The 17,405-nt window shown below is 42.8% G+C and overlaps 1 protein-coding gene across 1 annotated transcript; it reads left to right on the top strand.

Moving 5' to 3' along the window:
* The first annotated feature begins 5,261 nt into the window (after positions 1–5,261).
* ERCC3 (ERCC excision repair 3, TFIIH core complex helicase subunit) lies at positions 5,262–15,434 on the top strand. Its single transcript, XM_053471636.1, has 15 exons — positions 5,262–5,351; positions 6,332–6,537; positions 7,654–7,890; positions 8,022–8,071; positions 8,434–8,569; positions 9,088–9,255; positions 9,342–9,546; positions 9,987–10,301; positions 10,648–10,832; positions 12,236–12,438; positions 13,715–13,811; positions 13,978–14,095; positions 14,257–14,375; positions 14,480–14,635; positions 14,969–15,434. The coding sequence occupies exons 1-15, from the start codon at positions 5,324–5,326 to the stop codon at positions 15,101–15,103; spliced, it is 2,358 nt and encodes a 785-aa protein (XP_053327611.1). The 5' UTR covers positions 5,262–5,323; the 3' UTR covers positions 15,104–15,434.
* Positions 15,435–17,405: the final 1,971 nt, after the last annotated feature.

Raw genomic sequence — 17,405 nt, 5'->3', positions numbered from 1 at the left:
TAAGAACGCCTTGGTCTATGAAACCAGTGTATGCTGGGATATCGGTTGCTAGACATGCTTTGCTAAGCAAGGGTAAGAATCAGAGGAAGACATGTTGGGATTCTGGCTCCGCATATGCACATCCAGCGTGCGCTTCGGTGATGTATTTACCTTTACCCGGCTTACTCTCCCACGCTCCTGAGTCCCGGGAGCGTCCGACGCGGCACGGACCCCCATAGTGTTAATGGGCCGTTTGGGGAGACCAGTGGTCGCCCATTGAGCAGTGGCCCTACTTGGAGCCGGATCGGAACAGAAGGCTTAGTCGGCTGCGGCCAGAATAAAACGGTGTGATTTTTCATAGATTTAAAAAGTACGCTTTGGAGTAACTGGGCAATTTAGGTGAAACAACATTTTATTGTTAGCGCGGAAATGACAGTTTTTATTGTCTGTAGAAGATTGATAAAAAGGGGGAACTTACAGCAAGAGAGATCTTAAGTAATGTTTCTAAATTTTGTTTGTCCTTGGGTCCATTTTTATGAGGTTTCCCATCACAAAAACATTTTTTTTCACAGAATTGTAAGAAAGCGGCAAACAAATACTGGGCGGCATTCGCTGATTAATATTTTTTTTTTTTTTTTTTACTTCGTACTTAATATATTTGTAAATTTTACTGTCCAAACGTTCAGTATTTGTAAAAAGCAGTTTTTTGGCGTCGTCCATAAATTTTAATCTGGCGACGAGCCTAAGAATGAGCGCCGCGCTTAATGTGTAATTTCTGTAAAATTACATATAATGCGGGCGGCCATGGGGTGCGACTCTTACATCCGCCTTAAAATGTGTCGGCGGCGCAGACGGACGTAAAAGATTAGCAGTTTTATTGGTTTTTGTTTGTTATTTATTATAATGTGAGATGATGCTTTGAAGTTCCTCCCGGCAGCTTTTACCCGGAATATATTGTGAGTGATTATCAAAGACATTTTTTTTTATCTCAAATTCTATCACTGGGTATTTCTTTTTTTATTATTATTATTCTACCCCAAATCGATAAATTTCCTCCTGGCCGGTGTCCAACATACAGAGTTGCCCTGTATAATGTATAGTTAAATCAGTGAGATGCCCTGTATAATGTATAGTTAAATCAGCGAGCCGGCCCCCTGTATAATGTATAGATAAATCAGCAAGGCGGCCCCCAGTATAATGTATAGTTAAATCAGTGATCGGCCCCTGTATAATGTATAGTTAAATCAGTGAGCCGCCCCCCTGTAAATTGTATAGTTAAATAAGTGGCCGGCCCCCTGTATAATGTATAGGTAAATCAGAGAGCCGGCCCCCTGTATAATGTATAGATAAATCAACGAGCCAGCCCCCTGTATAATGTATAGTTGATGTAGGGAGATTTCCCAAATCGCACTTATTAAACAATACATTATACAGGGCCGTCTAAGGGAAATAAAGGCTGTGGCTGTCTCTTGATGATATGCAGTGGGAATAAACCCCTCTGCTCTGCTGGGTTCCGCTCGGTTTTGCTGGGTTCCGCTCGGTTCTGCTGGGTTCCGCTCGGTGACGGGACGCTGATCTTTACGGAAACGCCGCCCACTTTAGGTTTCTTTCTCGTGTTTTTATCTAAACGCCAAAGACAGTTTTTTTTCGTAAAAGCATTATTCTGCTCGTTATTGTCGGACTCGTTGTTTCTGTTTTTGCCGCATTTGTGGGTAAAAGGATGTTTGGCCCGTTTGTAGCATTAATATTTACTGGATTACGTCGCAAAACGCATAGGATAATAAAAGCGTTTCGTAGCCGTTTGGTGGCCGTGAGTTTAACCCCCGGCCGTCTGGTCGGTTTTGTGCAGCCCTTGCCAACATTTTAGTGCCTGTTCTGCTCATTTTAGGAGGTTTTGGGTTATTTTATTATATTAAATTGGGTTTGCTGAACAGCGGGTTGCTAACCAGGATCCTTTGAATTCCCTGCAGTAGCTGTAAATAAGTCTGTAAATTTTGTATTTTTTTTAAACTTGAATCTTTGTTTTAGATGATGGTTTCCTAATTTTCTACTGATTTCATTCACTTTGGGTTTCATCGGTGGGTACGGAGCGTATTTAGTGGACTTGATACTTTTATTGGAAGTATCCGCGGCTGTTGGTTACTCTATAGAGATGAGCTATCCGGTTTGGGGGTATAACATGAATAAAATGAAGAAGAGACCTCGATGGCCTCTGAAACCCGCAATCTGTTCTACGATGAAGGGATCGACGTTCTGCGGCTAAAACGCTAGATTTGTGTGAATGAAATGATTGTCTCTCGTGTTTCTGAACCAGAATCTGCCGCAGGAGAGAGAGAAGCTCCAGCAAAGCGTAAAAAGGGTTTATAGAAATCAAGAAATTATGCGTTGGCCAAATATTGGGTTCATCTTGGCTTTTTTTTTTACATTTTGGTGCTTATCATGTTAAATCGAGAACCGTTGTTATTTTGTATTATTAATTTCCTCTTTCTGCAGATAGTTTTATTACAATATCCCACATCTCGCCCAAAGTGATCTCCTGTTCAAAAGTTTGGGGTCACTGAGCCGTTTTCCTGGAAAACGAGGAAATGTGCTTTTCTTTAAAAAAAACGAGGCAATTTCCAAGCGACCCCCAAACTTTTGAACGTTGGGGAATTTGTAATATTTCCCACCTGATTGTAAATGTTTGGGTGGCATTCATAGGATTCCTTAATGTACAGCGTATTTTTTTTTTTTAAACCATTTTCTGTAAATATTTTGAGGTTTCGTTTTGAGCGATACGTCTGTCAGCGTTATATACGTCCCTCTTTACTTTCCAGCACCTAGTGGGGGACAGTGTGGCCCTCCAGGGGAATTAACCCCTATTTAGCGGAGACTTTTTTAGCAGAAGAGTTCTGCCCTCTCCTCTTGCCAGACCCCCAGGTACCTAAACCCCAAAATAACTTTTAGGGGTTAATGCCAGAAAAGGCAGAAATACATCATATTTACTCACCTACCATAGACAGGGGGGTATTATTCTGCTGTAGCGTGTTTTATGAGCGGCGTATGATGCTTCGGTGCCCTAAGCGTATGAGGAGGGTTAGAGATCTCGGATAGTTTGATACTTCCGGGTAAACATGGCTAGCCAATCACGGGCTGAATTAGATCCCGGTAATCAATGTATCCATAAAACATGAAATGGATTGTCCCGGATTCAGTATCTGCGATAAAACGTATCACTGGTTTTCCCCCTCGTTTTATCCATTGTAATTACGTTACATTAAATCACATTTCATTTACAGAGCGCCCGCAGACTCCGTAGCGCTGTACAAATCTATGCAAGAATTTCCATTCGATTACCTACGAGAAATATATCTCTGGCGTGGAATTCAGAAGAGACTCGCGATACGTCTCGGATACCAAATTCACAATGAAATGTATCTGTAAAGCCGCCACGAGATTGTTTGTTGTCAGGAGTTAACTTTGTATCATGAGCGGCCGACCCGGACCTGGAGGGCTGCATCGGTCGAACACAATACATACTCACTCTGCTGAGAGTCCTCGAATGCCGTCTGATTTGACTATGCATCGTGCAGGGCATGCGGTTACTGAAATGAAATCCTGCGACGCGGTAAATAAACCGAGGGGCTGCCAGATAGCGTTTTGTGCCGGGGTTACGCCGGTTCGGCGTTTCCTTTTCTTTAACACGGTTCTGGATGTTGGGGACGTTGCACCCGATCGCAGTCTTAGAACGTCGTTACACGTACACGAGCACCGTAAAGGTAACTGCATACAACACGTCTGTCCGGAATACCCACGCGCAGAGAATTCTAGAACGTTCTTTAAGTTCCTTATTACGTTAATACTCGAATTGAGATTTTTCTGTATTGTACACAAAATTTCATGGTACGTACTAAACTAATGACATCTGCGGGCAAGAAAAAAAAAAAGCATTTCCGTTTATTTGCTTAGAAATTGTGAGATTTTTATTTTTTTATTATTTTAATTTATTTTTTTATTTTAAATATTTTTTTTTTTTTTGTACAAAACATTGATTGGAATTCTGTAAATTTGTTAAATCGAATTGAAAATCTCTGAGCAAACTGTCAATTGTTACTGATTTTTTTTTTTTTTTTTAGGAGAAATGAGATATAGAATCCTAACTCTCGGCCACAACGATCCATAATCTGCCTGATTTGCCCCTTAATTTCTGTATTTCTGTATTCTTGAGAACCTTTTGTTTTTCTATCGGCACATTGTTTATTTAGAATGAAAGATACGTATATATATATAATATCTGAGAGATAATTTTCTAGATGTCTATATCTTCAGCTGGCTGAGATTCAGAAAATATTTTTATTTTATTTTTTTTTGTTTTTTTTTTTCAATGGTTTCAAATGTGTTTGTAGATTTGATATTAAAATATGCATTGGTACGATACAACCTTAAAAGCCATTAACCGCGTGGCGTCTCTTTATTCGGATTGGTGCATTTATTTAAATTCTATTTTTGTTTTAAAGGGTGGGAAGTTACTCGTCCAATTCTTATTTTGCTACATTTTAGATTTTTAGCATGTACCTTGTGAATCGTTAGTCCAGCCAATTAAGATTCTTCCAGCCTGACAATTTACGCTAAAATACGGTAATTTTAAAATTGATAATTCTTTTGGATCATGTCGAGAGAGCCGCCCGTGGGAATAGTAACGGATACAGTTTGTACGCCAAGACCGGCACTACCTCAAGATTTACCGCTCAGAATAGCAAGGACTTAAAGCAGCGTTTGCACCCTGACTGGGTCCTGCTGCCAATTCTCCCCCTGTGTGGTACTTGCACAAAATATCGGGGCGCCCCAGATCTGCAACGTCTTGCTAGTGGGATCTTTATGGCGTTATCAATGACTGCAGATTATTCCAATCTAAGTAGTAAACAGCAATATTAGGGACCCCGTAAAGCACACAATTAGGGGCCCCTCACTATAATCAGCTGATTGCCAAGTCTCCGCCTGTGGTCAGGGTCGCCGTTTTTAGCTGATTTGCAAAAATTACGTATCATTTAAAAGTCCCCTCTGCTGCCCTCCTCTCTTCTTGCCCCGTGAATTAACTGCCCTCCTCTCTTCTTGCCCCGTGAATTAACTGCCCTCCTCTCTTCTTGCCCCGTTAATTAACTGCCCTCTTTATAACCCTCCTGAGGCCGGAACCGTACGATGTCAGCGCAGATAACTGCTTTCCCAGCCGCCGCCAGAGGGCGCTCTCGAACACGCGAATCATTAATTGTCCCTTCTGAGTACTCGTAGCAGATACCGGAAGCGAGAGAAGCAACAGGAAGTGATCGCTTCAAGCTGAGCTGCTGTGGCGTAGAGACGCTGCGACATGGGAAGGAAAGACAAGTCGGACAGGGGTGAGCAAACAGCCCCCTCAGCTTTACCCCATGAGGGCACTGGTGGCTTACTGTCACGGGGTATTAGTGGTGGGGGTTTGGGGTATTAGTGGTGGGGGTTTAGGGTATTACGCTGCTGGGAGCCAAGTCGTGCAGTTAGAGTGTAAGCTTCTAAGACTACCAGGACCTTGCTATTGAAGGGGTTGTGCCCCTTAAATATTAATATTTATCAATTTTTACCTAAATGCCTTGCTGTGGCAGTGAATTCAATCTGTATCCTGACCAGAATTAATATAGTGTTTATGCTGCCTGGAATAAAACATAAAATGCTCTAAACAGAGAGTGCGGGACGTCCTTAACCCCTTAATGACAAAGCCCGTACATGTACTGGCTCAAAATGCATTGTTTTGAATAGGTTTAGGGACCGGCCATTGTCCTTAAGGGGTTAAAGTTTACGTCACATTATTTACAGCTTTATTACGATAGCAGACGGTGAAATCGATAGCGTTATAATTCCCAATATACAAATTAGCAGTAAGATAATATAAGTCATGTTGGTACGGGAGAGGCGATGGCCCTGCACGTGTGAGCTTACAATCTAAAAATCAGATGGTTGGGTTTAGTTTCTAAAATGTTTTGCCGTGTAAAACGCTTATTTTATCATACACTTAGTATCATAAATATGTTATTTGGTGATGGTGTCAGATGGGAGATTTTGGCCGGTGCTAGAAAGTCCATACACGCTGTGCTGAGGACCTCGATGGCGCTTAAAGCAACAGATAATGATTCCTTGGAATTATTACTTTATCTTAAGGATTAACAGCAGTTCTGGGGACCCAAATACTCAGTTTCGGGACATTTTCAGGACGTCTCAGTTAGGGGACTCTTGAAACGGGATTAGATCACAGTACCATAAAACATACATCTGAATGTCAGTGGTCTTGTAAGAAGTATATTTTGTTTTAGCTTCAGATGTAATTTGCATATTTATTATCCGACAGACAAGAAGAAGTCCAAGAAGCGTCATTATGATGATGAGGAGGATGAAGAGGATGAGGGGCCAGGCGGTGAATACCAAGAAGCCGTTCCTTCTGCTGCAGGCAAGCAGGTGGATGAAGATGGCACCAAGCACGATGAATACGGAGCCAAAGATTACAGACTGCAAATGCCCCTTAAGGCAGACCATGCGTCCCGGCCACTGTGGGTGGTATGTGTTGGATTCTCACCTAAAATCACAGAAAGCCTTGTTGGCATGATGTGTTGCAGGAGTTTTCAGGCCGCACACTGGATATTAGACTTGTGCTTTCGGACTTTAACGAAATTTGACAGTTCCGTCCTAATGTCCCTAAAAGTGATGAGAAATGCAACGAAGCAGAGGTCTCCGAATTTTTGTTGCTCTCATGTTCTCACTCACTCTCTCATTCTCTCACTCACACTCTCCTGCCTGCTGATCCCTCCCTCGTCTCCTTTCCCGCAGCTCCGCCTCTTCTTGTTCTATTGACAGAGTTTATGTACTTTGTCCGCAAATCCATCTGCAATATCCTGGCCTCTAGGAATGTTTCCATACAAAGTGCAGAGACACGGCGTGCAACATGGAGACAGTCTCTCCCGGGTGTGTGCAGAGGCTCTGCCCGTTTGGAGAAATACCTAGATAACAGCTGATACAGAGAAGAAGTGCACTGGGAAAAAAGATAGAAGGGGGCTGTGGGAAAGGAGACGGGGACACTGAAGTGATTGGTGGAGAAGGTGGGAAGACATTGAGAGTGAGTGTGAGTGACAATTAATATTGTTTCCAAATGGGGAAAAACCCTGCGAACCAAAGGGGCAAGAAACGGAGGGACTACAAATTATTTGAAAAAGTTTTTGGTCCGTTTGCACAGGTCTGCTGGAGACCACCATGTGTCGTAGAGTCAGTGATCGCCTGTTTGGATTCCACTAGGAATAACATTGAAACCAGAGCTTTCTTCCCCGATGTGCCATATTATGACTTATTTTCACATATTTGCAATTAAAGCTTTCATCCTGGCGATTGTGAGGTTTTGGGTACAGCAGCCACTGGTTATAAAACATTAACAAACACTTAAGGATTGAAACGGCTGTTAAATGAGCAGCCGGTGAGGTGGAGGTCGGGAGCTTTCTGGGATGGATTCTCTTCATGTCAAATGGCTAACTACTGAATGCAGCATACAGCATTATAATAGAACTTCCCACAACAAACTATACATGACCGCATCCTATATGGGAATCTAGATTTATTATTATTTTTGGTTAAGTTAATGCGTTCAATTTGCAGTGATTTTCTTTCTTTTTTTCTTCCTGTCAGGCCCCTGATGGTCACATCTTCCTCGAAGCCTTCTCTCCCGTGTACAAATATGCTCAAGATTTCTTGGTAGCCATCTCTGAGCCCGTATGCAGACCCGTCCACGTCCACGAATATAAACTAACTGCTTATTCTTTATATGCTGCTGTCAGCGTGGGGCTGCAGACCAGCGATATCATCGAGTATTTGCAGAAACTGAGCAAAACCGGTGTGCCAGATGGCATCGTGCAGTTTATTAAGGTGAGTTTAGCTGTACGGACGCTTTTTGTTAATGATTCCTCTCGGTGATAGAAAAAAAAAATCTGATGACCACAGATCAAAACAGATTTTATCTTGACGTTCTGACATGTGTTCCTCTTGTTTTTCTGCAGCTCTGCACGGTCAGTTATGGAAAAGTGAAGCTTGTTTTGAAACACAACAGGTGAGGGTGTCCTGTGACAGGTGGACTCCATATTTTGGGGTGGACAATGTTATTTAGGTACTTTACAGCAACTTCCCATAATGTAAACTCCCCCCTTTCATTGAGACTGTGTCCCATGTATGAATACATAGGAATTCCGGTGCAAAGTGAAGCAATCACTAGGTTGCCATGGCAACTTTACCACTTTGTATTAGCATTGCTACTCACACATAAAGTGTGTTCTCAATTTTCATACTCTGATCTGTATTTATTGTGTTTACCACTTTACCCATTATATTTCGAGTTGCATGTCCCCTGAGAGGGCAATCATTGCCTATTACAGCTTTGTGTACTGAAATGTACCTGTTTGTGGACCATTCCAGGTACTTTGTGGAGAGCGCGCATCCAGAGGTTATTCAGGAACTTCTCCAAGATTTGGTAATCCGAAGCTGCAGACTGCGGAACGCAGAGGGGGAGGAAACAGAGCTCATCACGGAAACTTTTACCAGCAAGTCTGCGGTAAGTCTGACGCTTTTACCTTCCCGGCCCTGATCCATAAACCGCTTGTCACCTGCTGGCTGATATTAAACACCACAATACATAATGCCATTTGTCCAACCTTTATAATCTGTAATATAACTGCAACAAAAATGTCTCTTGTACCTATTCAGGCACTTTAAATATTTAAATCTTCCTCCCCTATGCATCTCCTACCCTTTTGAGTTGATCAGTTACTGGTTGTTGAATTATTTTTAGCGAGTACCAACACAAAATGGTGAATTTATCAAACTCCTGCAAATGCATAAAATGATTTGTAAATATTTTTGGTGCACGTTCCTGCATAATTATTTTTCAAAAAAGTTTTCTGATTGCTATTACTCGCATGTAGATTGTTTTTTTTCGCTTGGCGTCTTTCTGCCACTGTTTTTATTCTTTAAGAAAGACGACTTTAAGGTCAGCGCTTTTTGTTTGTTCAGAATAAAACGTCACCTTTTAACCATTATTCGTGCTTGACTGATCGCTTTCTTTTGATCTAGATTTCCAAGGCGAATGAAGCAGCCGGGGGTCCTTCAACCTCGCAGAATCCCGAGTCTCAGGACAAGCCAGATGTGCCTTCTGACCTGTTCGAGTTTTATGAACAAATGGACAAAGAGGAGGAGGAGGAGGAGGAAGAAACCCAGACTGTATCCTTTGAGGTCAAACAGGTAGCGGTTTTTGTTGGCATGTATTCCGTGAGCCGCAGCCTTTAAATAAAGAATGATCGCATCATAAACCGTTCTTTATTTTTAAGGAAAAAATAGAAGATCTTCAGAAGCAATGTATTCATCTGGAATACCCTCTGCTGGCAGAATACGACTTCAGAAATGACACGATGAATCCTGACATTAACATTGACCTGAAGCCCACAGCTGTCCTGCGCCCATACCAGGAGAAGAGTCTGCGCAAGATGTTCGGGAACGGACGTGCCCGCTCTGGGGTCATAGTGCTTCCCTGCGGTGAGGATCCTACCCTGACACACGGGGCAATGTGCTGCTATGCAAATAAACTGATCATTTTTGAGGAGGAGGACTATCCACGCCACTATAGGAAAGGAAATTATATTGGGGTATATTTTCAATATGTAAAGAGAAAAGACACAAATGAAGCAACCAAAGAAAAGTTAAAATGCGCAGAGATCCAAGGAATTTGTGTTATTAGAATATGGATTTAAATGTTTGTAAAATTGCTTAATAAGGATAGATATGCAGGAATGGTTTATGTAATGCACAATGTTCTGTGGTTTATGTGCAAGTGTTTATATAGCTCGGGGGGGGCTTATAAATAATAATAAAAAAATAAAAAAACACACATTGCAAATGCTTAACATAAAATATTAGTGTCCTGGTAGGAAAGAGGGCTGTTCAGGTCAGACCTAAGTTTCCTCCTTTTCCCGCAGGTGCCGGAAAGTCGTTGGTCGGTGTTACCGCTGCGTGTACGGTTCGGAAGCGCTGCCTGGTCCTGGGAAACTCTGCTGTGTCTGTAGAACAGTGGAAAGCCCAGTTTAAGATGTGGTCGACCATCGATGACAGTCAGATCTGCCGCTTCACGTCGGACGCGAAGGACAAGCCGATAGGATGCTCCATCGCAATCAGCACGTACTCCATGCTGGGACACACGACGAAGCGGTCCTGGGAGGCTGAGCGTGTGATGGATTGGCTGCGAAGCCAGGAGTGGGGGCTGATGATACTGGATGAAGTGCACACCATTCCAGGTAGTCTAATATTAAGGAGGCATTTTTAAAACGTCACGAAGTTCATTTGATTTCAAAAGTGAAAAATGGAAAACATAAAAATTAAGTCCTTTTTATTTCATTCTTAAGCAATTATCTTTTGTAGATTATAGACGTAGCAAACTTTTTTAAGGATTTGTATTCTCCCACCTTCCTCATGAAGCCTTTCAAGGCAGCCAGTTAAAAGGTTACACGTTTCCTCTGATGTTTGGAGACTGAGAAAGCCGCTCCTGGCATTTTAGGGTTAATGACAAAAAGTGTATGAATTATGAGATTTGCGCTGCCCTTCGTCACACATTAACGTTATCGCGGTCTAATTTGCTTTCAGCCAAGATGTTCCGTAGAGTCCTGACTATAGTCCAAGCTCATTGCAAGCTGGGTCTCACGGCGACGCTCGTCAGGGAGGACGATAAAATCGTTGATTTGAATTTCCTGATTGGTCCAAAACTGTATGAAGCCAACTGGATGGAGCTGCAGAATAATGGCTACATAGCCAAGGTGCAGTGCGCAGAGGTGAGTGAATTAAATCCTTTCTGCGTCCGCTTTGTGTTATGTTAAATATGTGTTAAATTTGTTTTTATATAATAGAAATCGCACGACGTTGAGATATTAGTTAGGGAAATATAGTTGGCTTCATTTTGCTCTATAAAAGTAAATCATTAAAGAATTTAGTAGTGAAAATGAACAACATGATTCGAGCCGAAACTTGTTACCAAAAGTGTTTAGCACAAAACAGGGATTTTGTGACAATTTCGTGGGGTTTTTTTGCACCCTGGGCTGTTAGGGGTTCAGCCGGCGACCTGAAACCGCTTGTGATTTAATCCGCTTGTCGTTTTCCTGCTCAATTAGCGCCAGACAAGTGCGTACGGCTGGAAGGAAACACAAAGGGGTTGGGGCTAAAATAGCTCTTTGCTTTCCTGATTTCACCAGACCGGCTTTAATGGCCGGGGTCACCTTTAGCCTGTAGTTTGTGTTCCCTGGAGAGGCCGTCGCTCTCCCCGTTTCTTGATACTTATGATTGATAAAATCCGAGTCCGTGTGTCCGTCCTGATCAATAATGTTTATCTTCGTTAATTAAATCTGCAGGGAATTTTTGTTTTTAACAATTCTATGCACAATATCTGGTTATATTTAGTTCGAGTCACGGCTTTAATTTTTGTCAGTGGAGATATAATATATTTTACCGTTATGATTTTAATTAAAGAAGAAAGAAAAAAACTGCAGCTTCGTTAAACTTGAATGCCTTTTAAAATAATCAATATATTACTTTAATCTGGATTTAAAAACACTGTCTGAAAAATCTCCGCAGCTCCCTAGCTTTAGACGATTCCTCCTCTCTCCGGTTCCCCCCGGTTTTGGACGCTCGATGCAGCCAATCGCTGGCAGGAGAGCACACCTGTTGTAACCAATGGGAGCGTCAGATTTGCACACACGCTGGGGATCCTATGAAATATACAGCAAACACACATTTTCCTGAATTATATAGAATCTTAGCGGCGTTTTCATCAACTTCTAACAGACAACCAAGTTTTTGACCAGTTTTAACAAAATAAATGTGCATGTTTAGGGAAAATACTTTAAAAAAAATCACTGATTTGACAAACGGCAGTAAAAATCCTCATCTAGTTCCCGTACGCAACTCTTGGCGCGTCATTCATCCTCACGTCCAGCGAATGTTGGCCCGCGTTGCCAGGTAGCTGCATAAAAGCAGTGATTAAGACATTTTTTTTGTCTGTGAGGGCCGGAGGGACCCGTTGCCTTGGTAAATCGCGCATGTATTAAGTACTTGTATTCTAAAGGCAATGAAGGGGATTGTGTCTATTCATTAAGAATCCTTTCTCGTTCTGAGTGCGCGCTTGGCTCCCGGTCGGCCGACATGCTCCTTTATTCCATCGCGCTTATTTATTTATCTCCAGGTCTGGTGCCCGATGTCTCCGGAGTTCTACAGAGAATACGTCGCCATCAAAACAAAGAAGCGCATTCTGTTATACACCATGAACCCCAATAAATTCCGAGCGTGCCAGTTCCTGATTAAGTTCCACGAGAGAAGGAATGACAAGATCATTGTGTTTGCGGACAATGTCTTTGCGCTGAAGGAGTACGCCATCAGGCTTAACAAGTAAGTGGTGCCCAATAGCAACTAGGCCTCTCCCTGGCGGGACCCTCTGTGCGAACTGAGCCCCCCGTGAGCAAAACCACTTTACAGGCAGAGATCCGGGACAGTTTGGTGCTACCGCTTTTAACTTGGTCAGTGTAGTCCGCATGAGGATTTGCATGGAAACGCATAGCGACACAGTCCTCAGACCCGTGCGTCTGAAGCAAACACTCATGTAGTGCGAGTGATTGGGTGGTTTGTTCTCTCTTGTGGCCCTTCCGGCAAGATAAAAGTAGCAGACCGGTCATTATTAGAAACAAATCAAATCAGAGGAAAAGAAACCATTTTAGAGTATTGTGTGACTATAAAATATATAATATATATATAACCGGAAAGGCTGCTTCTGCCTGCAAGTAACTATGAATTAAACGTTGGCTCGCAGGACCCCGAACCGCTTGGATGGGTTTTTTTTTTTTTAATGTTAATTTGCAATAAATTGTCTAAACCCCACAGCCGATGTAATGTTAGGCAGGTGAAACAAACGGATCTCTGAAAGGAATAAGCAAGATTTTGCTTTAAATTTTTATTGCCGTTGCCGATGTTTTCGTCCCCGAAACCCCCTCTTTTATATTCTAACTTGTACTTGCAGTAAAGCGGCGCATCAAGAGTCCTGTTACTGTTTGTAAGGCTCTGCAGGTATAAGATTCTCTACCAAACAGCCCAAAATTGGAAAACTGAGCAGAAACACTCGTTTCCCTCTTTCTTTTAACACAGAATAGCGAAGCCTTACACCCGGGGGGGTCGGAGTAGAATATCGCTCCCCTTAATGGCACCAAATTAGTTAACCGGCTGTCTAGCTACTTTCTTAGAAAGCGGGGATCAGGTTTGGGGATCTGCGGTCACCAGATGTATGGGGAAGTGTGAACTTTTGTCACAGTCGGCGCATTCATTCCTTATCCGCTCACACGGAACAATGAACAAAGACTAATAACGTTCCCATCATCATCCCGCTAATCTCCTTTCAGACAGATTGAAGGCAGTCCCCTAAATCTTCCTGAAAGATCTTTTAATCTGCAAAGTTTAGAGTCATTATTTTTTTTAAAAGCCTCATTAGAAACGTCAAAATCGGGAAGACCGAGGATGGGATTTGGGGGAGTTAGCAGCTGATCCGCCGCTGATCATAATTGGTCTGGTTACGCGATCTCCCAGCTTTAAGCGAACGGAATAAAGCGCCTTACAGAAGTAACAACAACAAGCTAACATTACGCAATATTACTGATTTATTCTTTCTCTCTCCCAGACCTTACATCTACGGCCCGACGTCTCAAGGGGAGAGAATGCAGATTCTGCAAAACTTCAAACACAACCCAAAAATCAACACAATCTTTATCTCTAAGGTGCGTAAATGTCTGCTCCGGACCCCCGGATACGGTCGTAACGTTAGACCTTTATCTCGATGCTCAAAATGTACAGCAGTGAAGAGTCTGATGAGTGATAAATAACGGCTTTAACCACGGTAGGCTGTTTCACGGCGAATGTTTAACGCTGTTTACCTCCGATTAGGTGGGAGACACGTCCTTCGATTTGCCCGAAGCCAATGTGCTCATTCAGATCTCGTCGCATGGTGGGTCTCGGAGACAGGAGGCCCAGCGTCTCGGAAGAGTTCTGAGAGCAAAGAAAGGTAACAGAAAGAAATCCCCCTTCCAAAAAAATAAATAAATTTTGTAAATGGATTTTGAAGGCAAATGTATGTTTTGGTGGCAGTTATTACGGTCGTCGTGGGGGCCGCTGACATTCACCGCGCGTCTCTTCCCAGGTTAACCCTTTGTTCTGTTTCTTAAGGCATGGTGGCGGAAGAATACAACGCCTTCTTCTACTCCCTGGTGTCTCAGGACACTCAAGAAATGGCCTATTCCACCAAAAGGCAGAGGTTCCTGGTGGATCAGGGCTACAGCTTTAAGGTAATTCTCTTTGATTTAGTGGAACTTTTACGTCTCAAGACTTATTTTTGCTCCAGCTGAACTTGCACATTAAAGTTTGTTTTTATCTATTATTGTCTTTTTAGGTCATCACAAAACTCGCAGGGATGGAGGAGGAAGATCTGGCCTTTTCTACCAGGGAGGACCAGCAGCAACTTCTTCAGAAGGTCCTTGCCGCCTCTGACCTCGATGCCGAGGAGGAGGTGGTGGCCGGAGAGTTTGGATCCAAATCTTCTACCCACGTAAGTATTCTCTGTCTGCCTTTACTGACCAGCGTACCAGCTGGGCCAACGTGTTACCCATGCCCATTCCAGTCTTCCTCCTCTCAACCATGGTGAGCACTTTCACCAAAACAAGTGGAACAGCCTCCCCGCAGAAGTGGTAGAGGGTAATACAGTAATTGGGTTTAAACATGCATGGGATAGACATACGGCTCCTGAATCTAAGACGAGACCAACGGCTGATTAAGGTTTTAGTCTTTATAGCAAGAGAAACGGGCGACTGGATGGGGCGATCTGCGGACAACTTCTGTTTCTGTGGTTTTTTTTAAATATTGGGATTTTTTCCCCCTGCAGGTGGCACGACGCGTGGGCACAATGAGTTCCATGTCGGGTGCAGATGATACGGTTTACATGGAGTACCATGCGCCCCGGAACAAGGGTTCTGCAAACAAACACGTGCACCCCCTCTTCAAACGCTTCAGGAAATGAGCCCGTTATTACTCGTGCTGTCCATCCCGTCGGCGCCGGACGCTCTCCATAAATCGCTATGGAATTACGGCGCAGCCCGGGGGCTCTGTTGATATAAAAACGTGACGCGTTTCATGGCTAAGCCATGGCTTATAGTTTCTTAAAGGAAAAGTATAAGAAGAATCCGCCGTTCGATGCGACATTTTTCTAATGTACAGAATTTCCTTTTACTGCTGCTTGAATAAGTTTATTTATTCAAAAGTGTAGATATCATACATTTACAAAATCTATTCCAGAAAGGAATACAAAGTTTGTTTTTTCTTTTCTTAATTGATTTACCCCTCCCCCATTTTTTTTAAAAAAATAATTTGCATTCTTGTCTTAAATTAATAAAAATTTAATAAAAATAATTATGATGTGGACCTCTGTAATTATCAGCATCCTTGGCCATGGGTAATAATCAAAGGGGAGAGACTAGAAAGAATGAAAAAAATCTGTATTGTCTATTAAATGTTTAAATATGTTGATGGTGGGGGTAAATACCCCCTACGCTGGTCGTCCACCCAGGTGCTCTGCGTTAGACGTGACAGGTTTACCTTAAGAAGTAAGAACGAGGACAATTATAGAGTCTGTGACCATAACGCTAATCGCCGTAGACACCGCAGGATAGTTTCATGCACCGTGTGAGTGGGGCTAAGCCGAGGACTTGCATCTCTGGAACGTAAGGGGTTAAAAGTTCGTTCTCGAGCCAGGTCTGGCCGGTATCTCACGTGGGACGCCAGTACTCTCCCGTCATCTGCTTCTCGTATTTCTTGTGCTTTTAATCCCTCGCCAGTCGACTTTCAAAATCTTGGCATCCGACTCGATCGCAAAATCTAACTGGAAGGGCGCGATTCCTAGAAGCCGTGATTCACAGGAATTCTCGTACGTCAGATATATAGATAAGGACGTTCTGGAACGCGGACTCCGCAAACCTTCTACGCCGTTTAGTGGAGGATTCCGGACGGACGGGTCGCCGGGCTCCGGGCATCCCCTCGCAGAAATTAAAAAAATTATATATATGAGTTGTATAAAAAATACCCAGGTACCTTTAGATACCGACTCCTTGTTCGGTTATGGACACGGTTGTCGTGTGGTTGCCGTATGGTTGGTATGTTGTCTAATATTACACGTTCTCACCCAGACATGATGAGTGTGAATGAGCAAATATTTGAGGCATTTTCGCTTTAGATGCCAAGTTTCTCTGCCTATGAATCACGGGCTGACATTTGTTCTGGAAACTGTTGAATGAAACCAGATCTTTCCAATCCAGCCTCCTTTACATATTTTATTTTTTTTGGCGGATTTGGGAACGATTGGAAAAATACACGTGTTCTGAAATTCCTACAATTATGTTTTAATATTTTTTTGCAACGTAAACCTCTTGATGCGTTAGAACCGATCGGGTTTATTAAAATAGATATTGGGCTGAATACATAGAATTTTTTAAATCATATTTTATCCCTTTAAGGTAATCGCAAAAGAGAGAATATTATTATATTATATACTTATCAGCCGTAATGTAACAAATTGTTTATCTCGATTTTAACCCCCAAAAAATGGAAACAATTCCCACATAACAGAAAAAATTGCAAAATAATACTCAAATTATTGTATATAAATCAAAGTATCCAGCTATGTATTTTACTTTTCGTAAAGGGTTAACATGTTCACTTCCAGTCCTGTAGAACTGGGTATTTTCTGAAACATTAAGGCGTTTTGGGGAAGAACCCCTCCGCAGAAAGATTCTTCTCAGCCGAGTCACGGGGAAGACACAACTCGCCGGCCAGGATGCGGAACACGAACGCGCTTTATGACCATGTCATTGAGTGGAACACAGAGAATTCAATTGCTAACCAATGGAAATTGAGTACCTGGAGCGTGGTAACCAATCACTTTGAACCCACAGTGCAGAACGATAACCAATAAGAACAGGGCAGTACATCGAAGAGCGACAGAGACACTTAAAATAGAACACCCAATAGATACAGGGGGGGGGGGTTATGTGGGAGCGACCAATCAAGAAAGAGCCTACTTCTTCAACGTAACTGCTGGGTTTAGACACTGGTGGGACTCCTGATGATTTGGACTGGTTCCATGTTTAGATCTGATGGGATGGACTGGTTCCATGTTTAGATCTGATGGGATGGACTGGTTCCATGTTGAGACCTGATGGGATGGACTGGTTCCATGTTGACATCTGATGGGATGGACTGGTTCCATGTTGAGATCTGATGGGATGGACTGGTTCCATGTTGAGATCCAATGGAATGGAATGGTTCCA

Source organism: Spea bombifrons, chromosome 7 (assembly GCF_027358695.1).
Source record: "Spea bombifrons isolate aSpeBom1 chromosome 7, aSpeBom1.2.pri, whole genome shotgun sequence".
NCBI lineage: Eukaryota > Metazoa > Chordata > Amphibia > Anura > Pelobatidae > Spea > Spea bombifrons.
The sequence above is the reverse complement of the archived record's forward strand: the minus strand, read 5'-3'. Positions and strand labels throughout refer to the sequence as shown.

Bases quoted from the DNA above. Each gene is read 5' to 3' on its own strand.
- ERCC3 (XM_053471636.1), top strand. From the start codon at position 5,324: ATGGGAAGGAAAGACAAGTCGGACAGGG. The intron at 7,891-8,021 runs GTGAGTTTAGCT...GTTTTTCTGCAG, and splicing joins GCATCGTGCAGTTTATTAAG to CTCTGCACGGTCAGTTATGG. The intron at 14,096-14,256 runs GTAACAGAAAGA...CTGTTTCTTAAG, and splicing joins AGTTCTGAGAGCAAAGAAAG to GCATGGTGGCGGAAGAATAC.